The sequence below is a fragment of the Chiloscyllium plagiosum genome, unplaced genomic scaffold, assembly GCF_037043375.1.
Source record: "Chiloscyllium plagiosum isolate Xiang-an unplaced genomic scaffold, Cpla_swu_hap1 HiC_scaffold_16, whole genome shotgun sequence".
Lineage (NCBI taxonomy): Eukaryota > Metazoa > Chordata > Chondrichthyes > Orectolobiformes > Hemiscylliidae > Chiloscyllium > Chiloscyllium plagiosum.
The window spans coordinates 77505947-77528262 of record NW_028270154.1 but is presented as its reverse complement, the minus strand read 5'-3'; the positions used below and the strand labels follow the sequence as shown (position 1 = coordinate 77528262).

The window sequence follows — 22316 nt, the reverse complement described above, 5'->3', positions numbered from 1 at the left end:
CAGAGTTGCTTGCTGGGTGATGCTTTGTGGATCACCTCCTTGCAGTACTCGAGCAATACCCTGAGATTCTTGCCACTAGTCATTTACTGCTATTCATCTGTGTCTACAGCAAGGGACATGTAAGCAATGACCAATGAACGTCATGGATCTGGAATTTAGAAAAGTTTGTTTATATCACTGTTTTCTCACTGGAGGATAAATTCAAAGTCAGAATCCCAAGAATAATAATGAGAAACTTGAGATATGATTTGGCGATGCCGGTGTTGGACTGGGGTGTACAAAGTTAAAAATCTCACAACACCAGGTTATAGTCCAACAGGTTTATTTAGAAGCACACTTGCTTTCGGAGCGATGCTCCTTCATCAGGTGGTAGTGGACCTGATGAAGGAGCGTCGCTCCGAAAGCTAGTGTGCTTCCAATTAAACCTGTTGGACTATAACCTGGTGTTGTGTGATTTTAAACTTGGGATAGGTACAGATTAATAGAAATATCAATTTAAACTGTTTTTATCATACACAGTTAAACGCATCCAAAGACTGAAGACAGTAGTTCTGTCTGAAGGCCCATGGTGGAGTATACTGAGACTCAGAAGTTACTGTGCTATGCTTCAGAGCAAAGTGAAGACAAAATGATTTGAATTGTAAAGCTAGGAACTGAAGAAATGATTAGATGTACCTCTGACTCAGTCTCTCACTCACTGGTCAGCTACTCAGCTCACTCACTCTCAGGCATTCTCTCATGCCACTATCTCTTGCAGTCCTCTGAGGTTTGGTAATTAATATCTCTGAGGAGCTGTATAGGATGGCTGTTCCAGCTGTTATATGCTGTGCTTTCTTGCAACTACACAACTGCTGCTCCTTAAGAACTCCCTGTTCTTCCTTCTACAGTCATCACTCAGACCACTGGAGACATGTGGCCTGACTTTCAGCCGTATCTTTGAACTTCCTCCCTCGGTTGTTGCTAAAACATTGCCCCTCTACTGGTTGGGGAGTAATCTACCATTGGCACCATGCCACCAGCCTGGAAAAAATGGGCTGTAATAGGGTGTTTGAATATTTACATTTGATTTCTTATGGCGGAAATCTGTCCAAAGCAGATCCCATTATTGGTAAAATTCTGTTATATAGTCTGACAAAATTCTTTTGATCATTGACTGCGTTTTAAGATGGAAAAACAAATCGCGCAGAAGTCTTGTGTTGTGTCTACCACACAGTGTGTTTTAACTCTTATACCAGTGAAAGAACTGTGAGTCTTAATAATACTGAACAAAAATATTTATTTATTTATTTAACACAATTAATACCATAACAATAAAATATACTTTAAACTAACAATTTACTCTACAAATCTATCTGTGCTTTAACTTAACTATGGATGATCATATACCACCACACTAGAACTTGGCCTTGCTGCACGTGGTGATGTCGCCTGATTATCTCCCGTTGATCTCAGGGGTGCCGTTTCCTCTTGGTGGTTATTCTCCAGTTACCGCTCCTGAGGGTGGCGTTGCAGCGATTCGTATACTCCAAAGTATTCACATCCTTATGGAGGGTCTTAACTGTCCTCCAGTAGATGGATCAGGCTCGATCACCCTGATCGATTGCACCCAAACAGGCATGTTAATGGCAGGGTGGTCCCTCGGCCTTCATTCCTGGAGGTGTTGGGTGCATGTAGCCTCCTCCAAATAAGCATGAGAGGCGCCTCCATATACACCTTGATGTTTCTGATCACCCTGAGAATGACATTTCATTGACTCTACTCAAACCCAAATTCGAGTGGGTGTTGTAGGGTCTGCAGCTATCAAATTTGTTTGCAAACTGTCTATTGGTAGCAGCAGCCTGTCTGGATTCTGCAGCATGTTGATTAACACAGTCACTTTGGTCAAGGCTGCATTCCATTTCCCAGCATGCTTTAACCATTGTCCATCTTTTGTAACTCCATGATAAGTTCATCATTTTCCATCATATGTTCAATCTTTTGAGTGGACTGTCCGACCACACCTGTCAATGTTGCCTTGCTGAGGTACAGATGTGACTCACTGTACCTTGTTTGTCTTCCAACTAGTTCTTTTTCACGTGTTGCTTAAAAAAACTGTTATGATAATGGTAATGGACTAAAATGATTTTTGAAAGGAAAAATGCTAACCTAAAATAGCTGCCATGATCACCTGACCACAGATTGAGGCATATCTTGTGAAGGAGGAGAAAGTGAGGGCTGCAGATGCTGGAGACCAGAGTTGTAAAATGTGGTGCTGGAAAAACACAGCAGGCCAGGCAGTATCCGAGGAGCAGGAGAATCAACGTTTCGGGCATAAGCCCTTCTTCAGGAAATCTTGTGAAACAAGTGTGAGTTATACAAAATTACTATTTCATCTAAGAATAGTGATACCAGACAATTAAGTCAGTGTAATGAAAATCATACCCTTTTTAAATCAGATGATAATTTCATTCACTGAGAAATGAAATATTCACCTGCCAGCTAACTAGCTAGGAAAGACAATGGAATTAGACTCCGGAATACAGATTGAACTGTATTTGAACAGCTGCTTTTCAGTAGCAGAGTAGAGATAATAAAGAATTATGTTGTGGCTGTTACAGGGCATTAGTTAGAACATTTTGGAATACTGTATTCAATTCTGGTCTCCCTGATATAAAAGGTATGTTGTTAAACCTGAAAGGGTTGGCAGGATTTACAGGGATGCTCCTGGGTTTGGAGGGCTTGATGTATAGGGAGAGGCTGAATAAGCAGGGGCTATTTTCCTTGGCTGAAGGGTGACCTTATGGAGGTTTATAAAATCACGAGGGACTTTACTGGGGTGAATAGCCAAGATCTTTTTCCCATAGTAGGGGAATCCAAAACTAGAGGGCATAGGTTTAAGAGGAGAGGGGAAAGATATAAAAGAGACTTAAGGCATAACTTTTTCATGCAGAAGGTAGTGTGTGTATGCATGCCTGAGGAAGTGGTGGAGGCTGGTACAAGTATAACATTTAAAAGGCACCTGGGTGGGTGTATGAATAGGAAGGGTTTAGAGCGATATGGGCCAAATGCTGGCAAATGGAGCCAGATTAATTTAGGATATCTGGTCAGCATAGATGAGTTGGACTAAAGGGTCTGTTTCTGTGCTGTAGAACTCTATGACTTTAAAGTTAGTTTATCTCCCTCTGTCCCTCTGTTCATCTCTTTCATTATTTCAGATGTTGCTTAGGAAAGCAACCATTTGCTGAGAGTCAAATATATCGACAGATGCTGTTTTTACTCTGGATACAACTTAGCAATTGATCAACAGTAACCTCAGGTTTATAATCTAATACCTCAATGAATCTAAGAGTTGCTAAAATGTGTAGCTTTACTTCAGACACTTGCCTTTTACATTTTTTCGCCTATGTTTGTGTGTGATGTTGTGATTTTACTTTTTTCTATCTGGTTATAAACATTTATTTCTCTTTCCCTCTAGAAAAACCTTAGTAATTGGTTCCATCAGTGTTTGACAAACAATGAATGGAACTCAATAGAGCTTTGAGCAATGTTGGCAATGGCAAGATTTGTGCAGAATTAAACTTGAAGTCTCATGCCATTTTTCTCTACATCAGGAGAAATTGATATATACTTTAAGCTTTTGCTGTGCATGTAGTGAATTCCTCACTAGGCAATGGTGTTGCCAACTGCTTTATTAATGACAAAGCTAACCTCATTAATATTCTGCTTACTATCTTAGCAGATATGTCAAATAAGCTAGTTGTCAAACAATCTCAGCATACTAATTCAGAGCAGGTACCTGAGCACTTCAGTTCACCATTTCCTCCAAAGGACCTCAATGATGGACACCAGGCACATGCTATGCACACTGGCCACATTCATGCCTCATCCAGTAATATTGACATCCAACATGCCAACTCTAAGAACCCTCATGCACATCTTCAAACCATTATCTGTCTACTTCTGCATTTCAGTGCTGCACCTTGGATCGCACTAGCAATTGCCATTATATTGTAATGTAACAGCAATGATACAGCTCCTGGATAGGAGCAGGCTACATCTCTGCACTGTTTGTTTGCTGTCATAGACTCAGATTGAGTGAACACTATTTGGATGCTCAAAGCACCCCTTCCTTGTGTGCTTTGTCTCCTCAGCCAGAACCACCAGATTATTATTGCTATTGTCTTGCCTTGCAGTTTAGTGTAGACACAAGGGCAGGAACCTTGTCATGGTTGTCAGCAGGCCTCAGTCAATTCAAGGTAGGCAGCCTTTGTTTTGGGGGTTCTGACACAGCAGGTCACTGTACCAATTCGGGGCATGGATACAGTCTGTAGGCTGCTCAGGTGGTCATGGTGACAATCCTTTCCACATGGGGTTGGGAAGTGTTGTAATGCAGTGTTCGTGTAAGCCAGAACTGTCCTGCAGTATGAAACTGAGCCAGAAGGTCAGGGTTCAAGTCCCTCCCCCATCACCAGTAGTCTGTCACTGCCTTATTCAACTAAGTTGATTAAACAATCTTGTTTACATATGGGGAGAGGAGTCAACTGGTGGGCAGTCCACTATATGTGTTGAGTTAGGCTTATGAGGGTTTTTTGCCTCCTGGTGTGAGAGAGTGGTAAGAGATGAAAATGGCTGGCACAGTTGGTGCAGTTGGGGAGGTGACCAGAGTGAATGAGGAGGAAGGGCATGCAGGGTTAATGGGATTGGGGATGGGTGACAGTGAATGAGGGAAGGTGTTGCAGGCAATAATGAGAGTGATATAGCGTGAATCTTGGTGAGAGGTGAGTGTAATAGCTGAGTTAGAGTGAGTGTGTGGTAACAGAAGATGGTGGCACTTATACTGGCATAGTGAGAAGGACATTGACCTTCTGACATTGCTGGGTATACCTCCAGGTGGCCACCTGCACTAATCAGGTGGCAACTTCAGACTAGGCTGCTATGGTGTCATGGCCTCCACTGCTAGTCCTAGAGGAAGAGGAAATGCAGTGTCTCCATGCAGCATGATGTACGGGTCCCTCCCACAGTGTGGGACCATCTTCTGTTACCACACACTCACTCTAACTCAGCTATTACACTCACCTCTCACCAAGATTCACGCTATATCACTCTCATTATGCAGTATCTGAGGCCAATGTCAGGAACCACAGAGGGCCCATCTAGATTCATGGTACTTCCCAGGGTGCCCAACAGGTTTTTCAAGATAGCGTGAAATCCAGTGATAGTAGATAGCCAGTGAGTTATTCTGTGAACAGTGCATGGTAGATGGGGCGAGAATTGGCATGAGAGATGCCATTAGAGGCAGGGTAGGTGGTTAATGAGGTGCAACAGAGATTGCTGGAAAAGCTCAACAGGTCTGGTAGCATCCGTGGAGAGAAGTGACAGTCAGTGCCAGACCTGCTCAGCATTTTCAGCAATTTCTGTTTTTGTTTCTGATTTCCAACATCTGTAGTTCTTTCGGTTTTTAGTTAGTGAGATGAATTTGGTAAGTTATGGTGAGAATTCTCACCCAGCCTCACAGCAAGAATCACTCCAAAACTTGACACAACTTGCAAATAATCAAAAAAAAGATTTAGTCCTATGTTTTAATTGCTGTGTGCTAAACAAGAAAGAAAATCACGTTGCAAAAAACAAGAGAGGGAGTTAAAAAGAGGAGAGCTGATTTCTCTCTCTTCACGTGGTCATAACAAGGCGCACTAGTAAATATATCAACAATAAATGTTGGAATAAAACAATCTTTGACTGGAGGAGTAGTTTCTTGCAAAATCTTCCAGTTCAGTTATCTGTATTTTGAGCAACAGCGGCGAGTGCCAAATAGGAACCCTAGATGGGTCAAACTGTGGTCCGTAGTCAGGCCTGCTCCAGCTTCTCAGCCAAATAGTCATTCTTCGTATGCGAGCTTAAAGCCTTGGAGAAGGATCTGTCATCTGGGATATCATTAAACTTCCCTTTGCGTGGGAAGCAAATCACATAGCACTCATAATATGAATAATCAAGAGGGGAAACTCCAGCTGGTTTGTTTTTCCCTCCTTTCCTAGCACAAAGGCACTGAGGTTAATATTAGTGTCTAATTGAAGAAGTCCGTGAACTAAACACAAACCACGGGTTGGCTACACCTTGATTCTGTTCTGTAATACGTGTTTTCACATGTTTTTTCCAACTTGGTCTCATTTTGTTTTTTTTGGGTGCTCATCTGAATTTCTGCTGTGGCTAGAATGAAGTATTTTTACAGTTGGAGAGTTTGTTCAGGGATTGAGAGATATCAGTTCTATTGATCATGGAGAGCATAATAAAGTGAAAACGATAGGTCTCTTGTGGTGCAGTGGAAATGTCCCGACCTCTGTACCATGAGTCCCAAGTCTCACCTGCTTGGAAGATGTGTATTAATATCTCTGAACAGGTTGCTTACCAAAAAACTGCCACTTCTCAGCCCATTGGCTCATCTGGTCCAGATCCTGTTGTAATCTGAGGTAACCCTCTTCGCTGTCCACTACACCTCCAATTTTGGTGTCATACACAAACTTACTAACTGTACCTCTTATGCTCGCATCCAAATCATTGATGTAAATGACAAAAAGTAGAGGGCCCAGCACCGATCCTTGTGGCACTCCACTGGCCACAGGCCTCCAGTCTGAAAAACAACCCTCCACCACCACCATCTGTCTTCTACCTTTGAGCCAGTTCTGTATCCAAATGGCTAGTTCTCCCTTTATCCCATGAGATCTAACCTTGCTAATCAGTTTTCCATGGGGAACCTTGTCGAACACCTTACTGAAGTCCATATAGATCACATCTACTGCTCTGCCCTCATCAATCTTCTTTGTTACATCTTCAAAAAACTCAATGAAGTTTGTGAGACATGATTTCCCATGCACCAAGCTATGTTGACTATCCCGAATCAGTCCTTGCCTTTCCAAATACATGTACATCCTGTCCCTCAGGATTCCCTTCAACAACTTGCCCCCCACCGACGTCAGGCTCACTGGTCTATAGTTCCCTGGCTTGTCCTTACCACCCTTCTTAAACAGTGGCACCACGTTTGCCAACCTCCAGTCTTCCGGCACCTCACCTGTGATTATCGATGATACAAATATCTCAGCAAGAGGCCCAGCAATTACTTCTCTAGCTTCCCACAGAGTTCTTGGGTACACCTGATCAGGTCCTGGGGATTTATCCACCTTTAGCCGTTTCAAGACGTTCAGCACTTCCTTCGCTGTAATCTGGACATTTTGCAAGATGTCACCATCTATTTCCCTACAGTCTATATCTTCCATGTCCTTTTCCATAGTAAATACTGATGCAAAATATTCATTCAGTATCTCCCTCATTTTCTGTGGCTCCGCACAAATGCTGTCTTGCTGATCTTTAAGGGGCCCTATTCTCTCCCTAGTTATCCTTTTGTCCTTAATGTATTTGTAAAACCCCTTTGGATTCTCCTTAATTCTATTTACCAAAGCTATCTCATGTCCCCGTTTTGCCCTCCTGATTTCCCTCTTAAGTATATTCCTACTTTCTTTATACTCTTCTAAGGATTCACTCGATCTATCCTGTCTGTACCTGACATATGCTTCCTTCTTTTTCTTCACCAAACCCTCAATTTCTTTAGTCATCCAGCATTTCCTATAGCTACCAGCCTTCCCTTTCACCCTGACAGGAATATACTTTCTCTGGATTCTTGTTATCTCATTTCTGAAGGCTTCCCATTTTCCAGCCTTCCCTTAACCTGCGAATATCTGCCTCCAATCAGCTTGTGAAAGGTCTTGCCTAATACTGTCAAAATTGGCTTTTCTCCAATTTAGAACTTCAACTTTTAGATCTGGTCTATCCTTTTCCATCACAATTTTAAAACAAATAGAATTATGGTCGCTGGTCCCAAAGTGCTCCCCCACTGACACCTCAGTCACCTGCCCTGCCTTATTTCCCAAGAGTCGGTCAAGTTTTGCACCTTCTCTAGTAGATACATCCACATACTGAATCAGAAAATTGTCTTGTACACACTTAAGAAATTCCTCTCCATCTAAATCTTTAACACTATGGCAGTCCCAGTTGATGTTTGGAAAGTTAAAATCCCCTACCTATTATTCTTACAGATAGGTGAGATCTCCTTACAAGTTTGTTTCTCAATTTCCCTCTGACTATTTGGGGGTCTATAATACAATCCCAATGAGGTGATCATCCCTTTCTTATTTCTCAGTTCCACCCAAAGAACTTCCCTGGATGTATTTCCGGGAATATCCTCCCCTCGCACAGTTGTATTGCTATCCCTTATCAAAAATGTCACTCCCCCTCCTGTTTTGCCTCCCTTTGTATCCTTCCTATAGCATTGTATCCTGGAACATTCAGCTGCCAGTCCTGCCCATTCCTGAGCCATGTTTCTGTAATTGCTATGATATCCCAGTCCCATGTTCCTAACCATGCCCTGAGTTCATCTGTCTTCCCTGTTCGGCCTCTTGCATTGAAATAAATGCTGTTTAATTTATTAGTCCTACCTTGTCCCTGCCTGTCCTAACTGTTTGACTCACTTCTGTTCTCAGCTGTATCCGTCTCAGATCGATCTCTTTCCTCACTATCTTCCTGGGTTCCACCCCCCCACCTTACTAGTTTAAATCCTCCCAAGCAGTTCTAGCAAATTTCCCTGCCAGTATATTCATCCCCTTCCAATTTAGGTGCAATCCGTCCTTCTTGTACAGGTCACTTCCACCCCAAAAGAGATTGCAGTGATCCAAAAATATGAATCCTTCTCCCATACACCAGCTCCGTAGCCATGCATTCATCTGCTCTATCCTCCTACTCCTGTTGTTTGTTTTGTGTGTGTGATAATCAGAATATTTAGTTGCATTGTTTTATTTGCTCTTCAAAGCACAGTCTCAGGAACATTGTGTAAAACAAGACCTATTTTTTGTGTTTAGAAAATAATGGAAAAAGTTAAATGTTCTGAGGCAGATGATTTCTGCCAAGGAACACAATGGTGGTTTTGAGTAGTGCAAATATCATAAGTACATGTATTCCTCAGAGGCCCACACACAAACTAACTCCAGTCAAAGATTGTTTTGTTCCAACATTTGTTGTACTTCTCTAAATCATAATACACAGCAATTCGCTTGTACAATTGAGCAGATGATTTATCTGTTCATTCTTATTTTCTTTTACCTTCCCACTTAACGTTTGCACATAATGACCTCTTCATTATGTCACAGGGATTCAGTAGATAAACCTAGCATGTAATAGTTTTCCGTCTTTTATATTTAAACTGTAGATAAATTTCCCCACTAATCAACTCCACAAGGCCAATTGTCTGATGATGAACCTCGGAAGCAGATGCTGAACTGGGCATATCTTCTGGATTCAGACTGATTGATTGAAATCCAGTTTCTTTGAGGTCAAGCAAGGGCTTGATTTATTATTCAAGGATTTCATAAAATTGATTGATTAGGCTTCCTTGATCTTTGAATGCACTGCACATATTGTTCATTGGTATGAGATAGCCATTTAGTCATTTTTGGGCTGTTAACTAGAGATTAACCATTCTTAAGACTTGGACTGACTGTTTCTTAGATTAAGTTTAACTGCTTTTCAGATTTTGCAGTAAAAGCACCTTTTACATTGATTGCCAGCCACTATCATCACATGGTCATAACTATCATATTGCTGTCTGTGGGAGCTTAAAATGAATGACTTTACTGCCACATTTATGCTCTAAAGATAAATCACTGAAACTTTTAATCCTTAAGTCATCAGAACAAACACAATAATGCTAATTTTCAGATTATTACAATTCATAATACAGGAACAATGGTTCTGATTTGTTGGAAATGCAACTCTGATCAAGGCATTGCCATGTGAAAGGAACAACGAATTATAAATTCGACAACTATAATTCCAGATTTTCAGAATAATTCAAAACTAATACAGAGCTTGAAAATTTTCCTTTTGTTTACAGAACATGTGCCTTGCAAATGATGTTTGTCACTTCTATTTTTTTTAATTAATCTGTTCAGAGATGTTATTACACACTTCTGGAGCAGGTCGGACTTGTATTGGCCTCTTGGTCCAGGGGTAGGGACACTACCAATGCGGAAAGAGGGCCCCTTGTCTGTCACTTCTAATGAGTGCATTTATTTTTGTCCTTTTTTTTCTATGCTTTCTCTTTTTTTAAAAAATTCCTCCCCCTATACTACCAACTGACCGCAGTAGTGCTTATTTTTCCTTAGCACTCATATCATGTGTGTGCAGGTGTTGGACACGGTGAAAACTCTAATGAGTGTTAGTGTGACATATTAAGTACTTGACTCATTACCTTAAAATGATTGTCATTGTGACTTTTAGCTCACCAAAGGTTATTTAATAAATGCTGCCCAACCATCGAATTGCATCAATCAATATGTTTGTTTGAGATTTGCAAGTATAGGCTGGATGAGTGCAGTAAAACATTGTACAGGTTAAAACATTAAAATATTATGAGTACAATATATTTCAAAGTACTTTACCCACCTTGGGCTGTCTAGAAGTTTTGAAAAGTTCTACACAAGAACAATTCCTTTTTAAATTTTTTAGAAGGAGGCCAAAAGCATACTAGAAGACAGGGCATTTGTATTAGATTGCAGGCTTCATTGGCGCATTTGTAGCTATCACAGCATCCTGTAACAGTTTGCTAGTATGTATGATTAAGAAAAGCTTTCATTGCCATTCCCTCAACCTGGGAATAAATTATTATTTTTTTTAAAATTGGAACGTATTACAGCACACCTTTGGGGCAGATCAAACTACAAACTGGTCCTTCTGGCCCACAGTGGTAATGCTACCATTGCATCACCAGAGGCTCTAGCTTTTTTTAAATTAATTTCCGAGTCTGCAAAATGCAAGGTTTGAAGGTATGCTATACAAATGACACTTGTGGGGCAGGGCTATCTCTACTGAATTCTTGCTATTAATGCCACTGAAGATTCTGGAACAAAACTATCTGCACAGGTCACATGGGTACAATTTAATCACCTGAGAGTGTTTCTGAAAGTTATTAGTCTGCTATGACCTTATAGTTTCACGAATCAGGGAGAGGAACCCAAATATTCAGAAAGTCAGGAACTTTGCCCTGTAGCTTTGGCAGAGAGGAGGAAGATGAAACAGATGAGGCTGAGGAGCGGCTAGCATTACTGTTGCATGAGTCACATATCAGTTAACTTTGCAGCTGTGCATTAACAGCTTTTGTCCTGTTTGTACTGCATTAGGATCTTTGGGGTCAGTTAGTTCAGTTTGCTGGATGGCTGGTTTGAGATAAAGTGATGCCAATAACATGGGTTCAATTCCTGGCACCAGCTGAGGTTACCATGAAGGGCTCTCCTTCTCAACCTCTGTCTTGCCGGAAGTGTGGTAACCCTCGATGAGAGAGAAGTCCTGTGGTCCTTTGTTGTCTTTTAGGCAGTTTAATACCCTCACACCACACCATTGTCTTGATGACTGTTCTCTCTGTTCTGCACTTTTTACCAGTGGATTTATCCAGTACCATCCAAAGAACGTACCATTGATTTAATATCTTACTCGAGTTGTGTGTTTCTCTTTCCTTGCCTGGCTAGCCCAGATCGTCACATGTGTACGATGTGTATTGTGTCGTGCTTAATCTAATGTTCTATCCAAATGCAATGTCAGTCAGAGTAGCAAAGGTAGCACTTTCTTGGCACAAATGCTTATTGCGTACATGGTTCAGCCGATACTTTTCCTTTGTTTCATCCATGGCTCAAAGATAATGATGTTGATCCTCAGTCACATGTTATGGTTCAACTTAAGAGACTTGAGCATCTAATTTGAACTGGCACTTAATTCTTTGAATTGCTGCATAACACAGGACCTATCTGCCTCTTCTTACCAATGTAAATATTTCAATGACGCCATTTGCAGAAATGTATGCAAGCTCTTCTGGAGTATTGGCCAGCAAACGTTTGTCATCCAGCATGGATCTAAGTATATAATGTGGAATATTACATTGCGCAAATTACTGGCTGAATCCTTATTACTAAAATAATGACTACTGTGGTTTGTGAAGCATTTTGGGATGTGGAGGGTCTGAATGGTATGACATAACTATGGGTTTATATTTCTTTTGTTCTCATGACCAGTGATTTGTGGGAATCTGCAATTTGTCATTTCATAACTCCTTGCCCTACTTGCTGCATAAGAATTAGAATTTCCTTAATAATATATTCCAGCTCTTTCCTGATGACTGATGTCTCCCTGTTCCACACCCCCCCGCCCCCCTTTCTTTCTTGATTAATGGTGTTAATACCCTGCACTATGTCCTTGCCCTTTCTCTGTAACTTCCTGCCTTTGAAAACTTTCCTTGCCATTATTTGGTTTAAAGCCCTTCCATAGCCATTGTTAAATGACTCAATAGATACTAGTCCCTGCACAACTTGTATAAAGACTGTCCCATAGTTATGGCTCACTCTTTCCCCAGTACTGCCAGTGCCCAAGAATTGAAACCCATGTGTCTGATACTAATCCTTAAGCCATATGTTCATCTCTAATGTTATGTAGCCTATTCCAATTTACTCATGGCTCAAGTGATAATCCAGGTGTTATTAACTTTTGTGGTTCTGGTTTTTGGTTAACCAAGCTGCTTAAACTTCTTCAGCAGAAACTGTTTCTTGTAGTTATGTTGTTATCCATGTGCACAGCAACTGCAATTTTCTCTCCCACTCCAACATTTTCTCCTTAGCCTTGACACTGGTGTGACCCATGCTCTTAGCTGCAAAACATTATGCCCATTCCCCTAGTTATTTAAAAGACATCTGGATGTGTACATGAATAGGAAAGGTTTGGAGCGATGTCGGCCAAATGTTGGCTAATGGGACTAAATCAGTTTAGGATATCTATTCGGTATTGTCGAGTTGGACTGAATGGTCTGTTTCCATGCTGAATAACTCTGACTCTATACTCTCCACTACTACAACCACATTTCAATTTTACTCCCCAAACTGAAGGGTGCTGTGCACCACAGCACAGAGTTTGCTCACACTCCCTAAAGTTGCTACTTTCTTTCATATAAGCTGCAAGAATCACAAACCTGTTGGACAGTCATGTGGCCTGAGGCTCTCCACTACTACCTTTTGGATCCCAGTGCCAACCTCACTTGCAGTTACACTCACCTATAACTAACCACAGACTAAATCAGAAATACCTCACCTAAATTGTGTGACTGGCTTTTGGAACACAATTACCCCTCGTGTCACATTGCATTGTTCAAAGCTTAGACACCAAGCTGAAGTTCACAAACTGTAAATGTGGTTGCCGAGGATCACACTGGTGTTCACCCTCATCGACATACTACAGCTGCCACACATCACCTGGCCTGCCACTTTATTGTGTTTTATTCAACAATTAGATTTCCAGAAATGTCACAAATCAGTGGTTATTATTAAATAGTTTGATTAGATAAGCAAGTAACTTAATCCAACATTTACCTCTGAAATATAAGTGGAGAAAAGGTAATTCACAGTATTAAGGCACTTTATGAGCTATCTGTATTTAAATGCAAAGTTAAATTTATCCAACCACCTCAACTCCATGATTTTGTTATTGTAAAGATCAATCTACACAATCTGAAGGGCTGCTTCAATTGATTTTATGTTCTACGATTTAGTTATTGCAAGGGATATGTCAAATTTTAAAACTTTCTTGAAAATATATTTGTGGAAAAGGCTAATCTCCATCTGCAGAACTCTGCAATGCTGCCATTACTTGTCAGATATAATCATTACAGAATAATTCACTGTGAATCTGTTTCAGTATGATCTGTTGAGACTGTGTTTGTTGACGGTGAAAGTGTGAGGCTACTACAGATGCATAAGGAGGCAATCGGAGCAATAGTCATTTACCATATGCCATGCAGTGAATTCACTCATACTTGTTACTCAGGTCCCTAAATCTCTCATACATTTAGTCAATAATCATTCCGACATGGCTTCATATACTGACAATAAAGCCTGCATTTGTTTTTATTCATTCATGGGATGAGGGAGTTGGTGGGTAGATCAGTATTTATTGCCTATCCCTAATTGCCCAGAAGGCAGTTGAGAATCAACCACATTGCTGTGGGTTTGGAGTGATACGTAGGCCAGACCAGGTAAGGATAGTAATTTCCTTTGCTAAAGGCCATTAGTGAACTAGAGGGATATTTTCCCCCTATAATTGGCAGTGGTTTCATGGTCACCATTTAGACTCTTTAATTCCAGACTTTTATTGGATTCAAATTCCACCATCTGCCTTGGCTGGATTCGAACCTGGGCCCTCAGAATGTTACCTGGGTCTCTGGTTTAATAATCTAGTGATAATACCACAAAATCATTGCCTCCCATATCTATATTTCCCTTTTTATGCTTTAATTATTCTTTGTTTATATTTTTTATTCATCCATGGGATACGGGCATCACAATTTGGGCCGCATTTATTGCCCATGCCTAACTGTCCTTGAGAAAGTGGTGGTGAACTGCCTTTTGAACCACTGTGGTCCATTTATTGTTGAGACATTCACAATGCTGTTCGAGAGTGAGTTCCTTGATGTTAGCTCAGTGACAGTGAAAGAACAATAATGTATTTCCATGTCAGAATGGTGAGTAGCTGGAGGGAACCAGCAAGTGAAACTGTTCCCATCTATCTATGACTTTATCTTTCTAGGTTGTAGAGGTCATGGGTTTGGAAGGTGTTGCTAAAGGAGTCTTGATGTTCAGTGCCAATTATAGATTGCTGCATACTATATGTTGGTAGTGGACAAAGTTAACATTGCAGGTGGTGGTGAGTGCTAGTCAAATGGAGCTTATTGAATGTTATTGGAGCGCACACATCCAGGCAAGTGGAGGGTATTCCATCACAATCCTGACTTTGTAGATGGCTGATAGGCTTTGGCAAGTCAGGAGGTGAGTTACTCACTGCAGGATTCCCAGCCTCTGACCTGCTGCTGTAGTCACAGTATTTATATAGATTAGATTACTTTAGATTACTTTACAGGCCCTTCGGCCCAACAAGTCCACACCGACCCGCCGAAGCGCAACCCACCCATACCCCTACATTTACCCCTTACCTAACACTACGGACAATTTAGCATGGCCAATTCACCTGACCTGCACATCTTTGGACTGTGGGAGGAAACCGGAGCACGCGGAGGAAACCCACGCAGACACGGGGAGAATGTGCAAACTCCACACAGTCAGTCGCCTGAAGGCGGGAATTGAACCCGGGTCTCTGGCGCTGTGAGGCAGCAGTGCTAACCACTGTGCCACCGTTCCGCCCCATGTCCAGATCAGCTTCTCGTCAAACCTAAACCCCAGAATGTTGGTAGTGGAAGATACAGCTATGGTAATACCATTGAAAATCAAGGTGAGATGGTTGTATTCTCTCTCATTGGAGATGATCATTGTCTGCAGTGTGTGGCATGGGTCTTGCCACTTATCAGCCCAGTCCGGAACATTGTGCAGGTCTTGCTTCATTTGAACACAGACTGCTTTATTATCCGAGACTTTGAGGGGCCAGAAATCGATGTTGAGGATTCCTAGGATAACTCCCTTCCGAATGCATACCGTTCTGCCACCACCTCCAATGATCCTGACCCGTCAGTTGAACAAGATGTACTGTAGATAATAGTAATATTTGGGACATCATCTGCAAGGTATGATGCCATGAAAATGAGTATGTAAATTTGTGTTGGACTACTTTGTAGGATAACTCAACCAATTCTGGCAGAAATCACTGATGTTAGGAGGAGTTTGCAGGGTCAACAATGATGTGTATGCCAGTGTTATGTCTGGTGTTTTGATTGATGAGTAGAAATAGTTTCTATTTCATTTTTGTTATTTCAATAGACAATAGGTGCAGGAGTAGGCCATTCGACCCTTCAAACCAGCACCACCATTTATTATGATCATGGCTGATCATCCACAATTAGTGTCCTGGTCCTGCCATATTAGATTCGATTAGATTCCTTACAGTGTGGAAGCAGGCCCTTCAATCCAACCAGTCTACACCGACCCTCCAAAGTGCAACCCACCCAGACCCATTTCCCTCTGACTAATGCACCTAAATTGCCTATGGGCAATTTAGCATGGCCAATTCACTTGACCTGCACATCTTTTGGACTGTGTGAGGAAACCGGAGCATCCGGAAGAAACTCACGCAGACACAGGGAGAATGTGCAAACTCCACACAGACAATCACCCGAGGCTGGAATTGAACTGGGACCCTGGTGCTGTGAGGCAGCATTGCTAGCCACTGAGCCACCATGCTGCCCCCATAACCCTCGATTCCTCTATCTTTAAAAGCTCAATCCATCTCTTTCTTGAAAGTATCCAGAGACTTGGTGTCCACTGCCTTCTGGGGCAGAGCATTCCATATATCCACGACTCTCTGGGTGAAGACGTTTCTCCTCAATTCTGTTCTAAATGGCCTACCCCTTATATTTGAACTGTATCCTCTGGTTCTGAACTCGCCCATCAGCAGAAACATGCTTCCTGCCTCCAGAGTGTCCACTCCTTTAATAATCGTACACGTCTCAATCATATCCCCTCTCATCCTTCTAAACGGAAGTGTATACAAGCCCAGTCGCTCCAATCTATCAACATATGATAGTCCCACCATTCCGGGAATTGACCTCGTGAACCTGCGCTGCACTCCCTCAATAGCCAGAATGTCCTTCCTCAAATTTGGAGACCAAAACTGCACACAATTCTCCATTTCGTTCAATTATTTGTACTAGTTAGATATGTCTGATTAACTTGCTAGGCTACTTCAGAAGATATGTAGAGTCTACCATATTGCAGTGGATCTGAATCATATATAGACCAAACTGAACAGAGATTGAATCTCCTGGGTCAGACTGAGAATGGCAAGTATTACTTCTCTAAAGAAGTGAGTTTTTACCATAATGCACAGTGGTTTCATTGTCACCAATAGGCTAGCTTTTAATTTTCGACACTTTTCCAATTCCTGCAGTAGAATTCACATATTTGCTCCTCAGATCATTAACATGATTTTTGGATTATTAATCTGGTGACAATACCACTGAACTACACAAACCCTTGGTAGTCATTCACAGCTAATTCTTCTTCTTGCCATTTATGTTACAGGTGTAATGTGGATCAGTACTCAAGTCTAGAAAAATAAGAAAACATTGAAGGAGGAAAGTTGAACCTGTGTACAGTGAAAGGAAGCAAAAACTTTCTCTCAGCACATACCTTGCAAAGGCTGCTCATAATCTTATATGTTTAAATAATATCACTTCCTATTTTTTCCACATTCCCACGAGTATAGGACCAACCAGGTCAATCTCTTTGTTCCAGGTGTAACCCAGTTTAGCTTCATGGAATTGCATCCAGTGCACGTATTGTCTACTTCTGCAGAGGGTGCGAGACGGTTAGCTTGCTGATATTTATTGCCCATGGTGATAGGGTTATATTTAGAATGAAAGCTAAAACGAGGTATAGAAGAAGTTGTCTTTTTTTTCCTGATGGCCCTGGTGAACCAATTATGTGCATCTCAATGGATACAGACAGCTCAGGGAAAATATTAAACTTAATTATTAGCTCTGCTTGTGTCACCAAAAAAACAAAAATACAAATACTATATCTGAATTATTAAATGCTTGTTATTTTAAGTAAGTGACCATTTTGCAGCAAGTTCAACAGAATTTCAGAATAGCTATATTTAAATGTTTGTCTTGTATTATAATGAACTTTCTAATTTTAATCATGTTGTAATTTTGCAGAACACTATCTGTTTATGTTAGATACTTGCTGTCTTTTTTAAAAGTGTCTTCTCAAGTCTCTCTCCCACAACACAAGCTCTGTGAAATTTGAGTGGCACAGCTTGGTCACTGAGGAGAAGGTGTTTTGCGTTGTTCACCCTGTTTGTGAACGCATCACCAATGCTGACAATGTTTTCACATTTGAAGGTGATGTAATCTCTGTTAATGAAGAGATTGCTCGCACTTGGAGCCAAGCCAAACATGCATACTTTTAGAACTCAGTCAATGTGATCAAATTGATAAATTTAACTGAAGTGTTGGCACATAGTTGCTATATAGCAACTATCAGTTGTAGAGGGCTTATAGCAGGGTGGCCAGATTTAATGTATTTCTTCCAAAATATACCATTAGAATTCAAGCTAGGCTCATTGGAGGAAAGGTTGGGAGGGAAAGGCTTCAATTCTTCAAAGTACGAATAATACAGATCAACTTTTTAAAATCTACAGTAATTGATTCACGGAATGCGGGTGTTGCAGGCTAGGCCAGTACTTATTACCCATCCCTAACTTAAGATTTAGATTTAAGATTCAGATTTTATTGTCACATGTACTCAAGTTCAGGAGTTCAGGGAAAAGTATTTCGTGTCGCCATACACAGCATCATCTTAGGTACAAAGGTAATTAGGTACAAAGTATAAGAGAAACAGGGTTTAAAACATTAAGATTTACCTTCATAGAGTAAGTAGAAAAATAAAGAAATGAGATATGTATTAATATTCATGTCCTTCTTAATTTAAACTAGAAAAATAAAGGAATTAAGTTAAAAGTTTAGCAGCTTTTGATGAGTCCTGTGCTTATCTCGCTCTTTGGGAGACTTCACCTGCCTGTTCTTGATGCCACTGTGGCAGATACTTGGGGGGAAATATCCCTTACTGCTCACTGTTCCTTCATTAGGTTGCAGTGCCATTGCTGCTGCTGCTATTGAAGATGCCACGTCCCGACTTCCCTGATCTCCTGCTGCTGCCTCCAGAACATGCCCAGGTAAGACTCATTCAGACACCGAGAGACAGCCATGTCAGGCCGAGAGACCACCATGAGCCACCAAGAACCATTGCCATATGTCGCCAAGAGACAGGGCCAAGACACCACCACTGGCACGTCACCGAGGACAGGAAGAAACACCAAGAAGGAAAGGAACAAAAACAAAAAAGAACGAAATGGGCAGAGCAGACAAGCTCTGGCTGAAGTATCCTACTCCGCCGCCAACTTGAATATAAATTGACCTTGAGAAAGTGGTAGTGAAGAATTGCTTTATTAGCTGCTGCAGCTCTTACAGTGTATGAACACTCATGCTATTTAGAAAGGAGTTCCATGATTTTGATCCAGCAATAATGAAGGAACAAAGACGTAATTCCAAGTCAGGATGGTTTGTAGCTTGGAGGCATACTCACAGGCAATGCTGTTGATTTCCTAGAGGTGATAGAAGTCACAGATTTGGAAGGGACTGTTGCCCACAGTGTCCAAAGATGTGTAGGACAGGTGGATTAGTTGTGCTTGTTATGGTGATAAGGTGTGGAAGTTGGGTCCAGGGTTGGATGCTCTTCAGAGGGTCAGTACAGACTCGATGGCTCAATGGCCTCTTTCTGCACTATAGGGATTCTATATTACTATTACTAGTAATACTATTACTAATACAGATTAACATAAAATCATTGGTAATTAAACTCTGGTAAAGATTACTCTTGCTCGTGACTTTTTACTTCTGGGTAATTGTCTGAGGCTGTTTACATTCTTCATGATCTATTTGACTGTAGAATGCTTCCTATCACATTCTCTCTATGAACAACAGCAGTTATTTCACCTCTACAACAACATCTGACGTTGCCCTATTCTCAGCTCTTCAGTTGCTGAAACCTTCAACCATGCCTTTGTTAGCTTCAGATTTGACTGTTTCACATGTACTTGGCTGTTCTTACCATGCATTGTCTGTAAACATCAGCTGATCCAAAACTCCTGCTATCCTAACTTGCACTGAGTCCTATTTCCTTATCACACTCAAGTTTGTTGATCTACATTGGCTCCTGCTCTAGGACTACCATGATTTTCAAAAGTAAATTATACTCATCCTTGTTTTTGTATTCCTTAACGGCCTCACCTTTATCTATCACTGTATATTCTCCTATCTCTATAACTGTCTGAGCTCTTTTTGTGCTCCTTTTGTTCTGGCCCTTTTTTGTATCCCTGATTTTGATTACTAGATCGTTAGCTGTGTAATGACATGAAGAATTCCATTCCTAAACATAAACAGATCAGTCTTGCTTAACAACAATCAATCGACCTCTGAATTAAAAATATTTAAGAACTGACTTTACCACGTTTTGAGAAAGAGAGTTCCAAAGACATGTGATCCTCTGAGAGAAAAGCTATCTCTTTTAAAAGTGTGAGCACATATTTTAAACAGTGACCTCTAGTTCTAGATTCTTCCACAAGATGAAACATTTTCTCCACACCAGCCTGTCATGACCGTTCAGGATGTTATGGGTTACAATCAAGGCACCCTTTATTCTTCTACCCTTTCCATTCTCGCTGTCTCAGTGCATCATTACCTCTCTCCTCACTTAAGAAGCTTTTTAACATTATTTCCTTGACTAAACTATTGTTTCTGGAATATTAACCCAGAAGCCAGATGGGTACAGCAAAGTCCAAACTCGCCAAAATGCATTTCTGTAACACAAAAATGCCTCATGACTCTCTGACTTGATCTTTCTTTCCATATCTGCATCTACATCTTTCATGAAGGCGGTATCTTTCACTGATATTAGCCTGTTGGGTAATAGAAATATGTGATCTTTATTGTGACCTGCTGTATCTGATTCTTTTCTCTTTGTTCCTCCAGTAAACTTTGACCATTTCCAGATCTTAAGAGCAATTGGCAAAGGCAGCTTTGGGAAGGTAAGTGTGTTTCATCATTGGCAATATCACAAGTCTGTTCTAATCTCTGCAGAATTATATTTTATTCTTCTGTATTGCAGCAGTGTGCCATAATAATTTACCTATACCAGCTTGTGGCTGAGTTATTTTATCTCCTTTTGTTCACCCAAGCTAGTTGAACAGGTGCCACCTAAAAAGAAAGTAATATAATACAAATCTGTGATTTAATCAAAATCTAGTTGGTGCCAGGAATGATTTTACTAATGCAGACTAATGCAAGACAGTATATGGAGAGAAGAGTGTAAGGAGTGCTCTCTCTCCCTGAAACATGCATGCTCTCTGGCAAGGAAAGCACAGTCAGAGTGTGAAGGTGCGAATCTAACGCCTGCCCTTGCATTTACATTCGCTTGCATAGACTCTTTCCGACACACATTTATGCGCACGTGCACACCTCATGTCAGCCCTTTAAATATTGAAAATCCACTTCTAATCAATGCTTTAATATTATTTTGTGAAACAGAAAAGGGAGTATTAGAGCTGCATGACCAGGTGGCAAATTACTAGGCAACTGATGAAAGTTTAGTACAGTCAAGTAGACAGATTAACATTGTGTCACTCCTGTGGACCATGATGAATGTTAAACTCAGTGCAAGGTTCGAGGATGATGGAAAACTAGAGCACAATTTCGTGGTCCTTTATTTATTCCCAAAGACTTTAACCTTTGTATTATGGAATTGAATGTTAAGAAAAGGGGAAAATAATTTCACGTCACAAAAGTATGATGTGACCTTTTGATTTTGATTTATATCTTTTGAGGTTGGAAAGACAAATTGGGTTGTTTCTTGATATCACAATCCTGCCTTAGGCCTGACACAGATGTTGAGAGGTGTACAGGTTAGAAGGCCTGTCTTGGTACTCTGGTAGTTCAGTTCCATAATTGTGGGTTAGGCACCTTAGTCCTGACACTTCGCTTACCAGCTGTCCCTGTCAAAACACCTTACACCCTCAAAACCTCCAAAGTGTTTTCAGTGAATACAATGATCAATTTCAGGGTGTATATCTGCAGTAAAGTCTGAAGCTCGACATTGTTCAATTCATAATATGTGAAGTAGGCATCACCCCTTGAAAATTCTTGTCAAGATATTCCTGACTCTGTATTCAAACTTCCTCATGGATCACAACTCCCCTGAAGTGCAATGCATCATGAAGCATGTCATCCACGAGAAGGAAAAAAACAGATTAACTTGTAAATAACCCGTACTGATCCAACCTCTGTGTATAGCTCAGAAAGAAGGTCCACATGACAAGTATGTTCATTTTCCAAATATGACTATTTGGCCTCATCTTCACAATGGACATCCAGTCCCTGTACACCTCCATCCCCCATCACGAAGGACTCAAAGCCCTCCGCTTCTTCCTTTCCCACCGTACCAACCAGTACCCTTTCACTGACACCCTCCTTCGATTGACTGAACTGGTCCTCACCCTGAACAACTTCTCTTTCCAATCCTCCCACTTCCTCCAAACCAAAGGAGTAGCCATAGGCACCCGCATGGGCCCCAGCTATGCCTGCCTCTTCGTAGGATATGTGGAACAGTCCATCTTCCGCAGCTACACTGGCATCACCCCCCACCTTTTCCTCCGCTACATCGATGACTGTATCGGCGCTGCCTCGCGCTCCCACGAGG

General features: G+C 41.2%; 1 protein-coding gene across 2 annotated transcripts in view; it reads left to right on the top strand.

The window, feature by feature from the left end:
• The window catches only part of stk32a (serine/threonine kinase 32A), a 289304-nt gene that overhangs the window by 54194 nt on the left and 212794 nt on the right, over positions 1–22316 (top strand). For both annotated transcript variants that reach the window (XM_043703955.2, XM_043703956.2), the window contains exon 2: positions 20594–20649. In XM_043703955.2, the coding sequence (XP_043559890.2) occupies positions 20594–20649 (56 nt within the window). The remainder of the gene's footprint in view (positions 1–20593; positions 20650–22316) is intronic.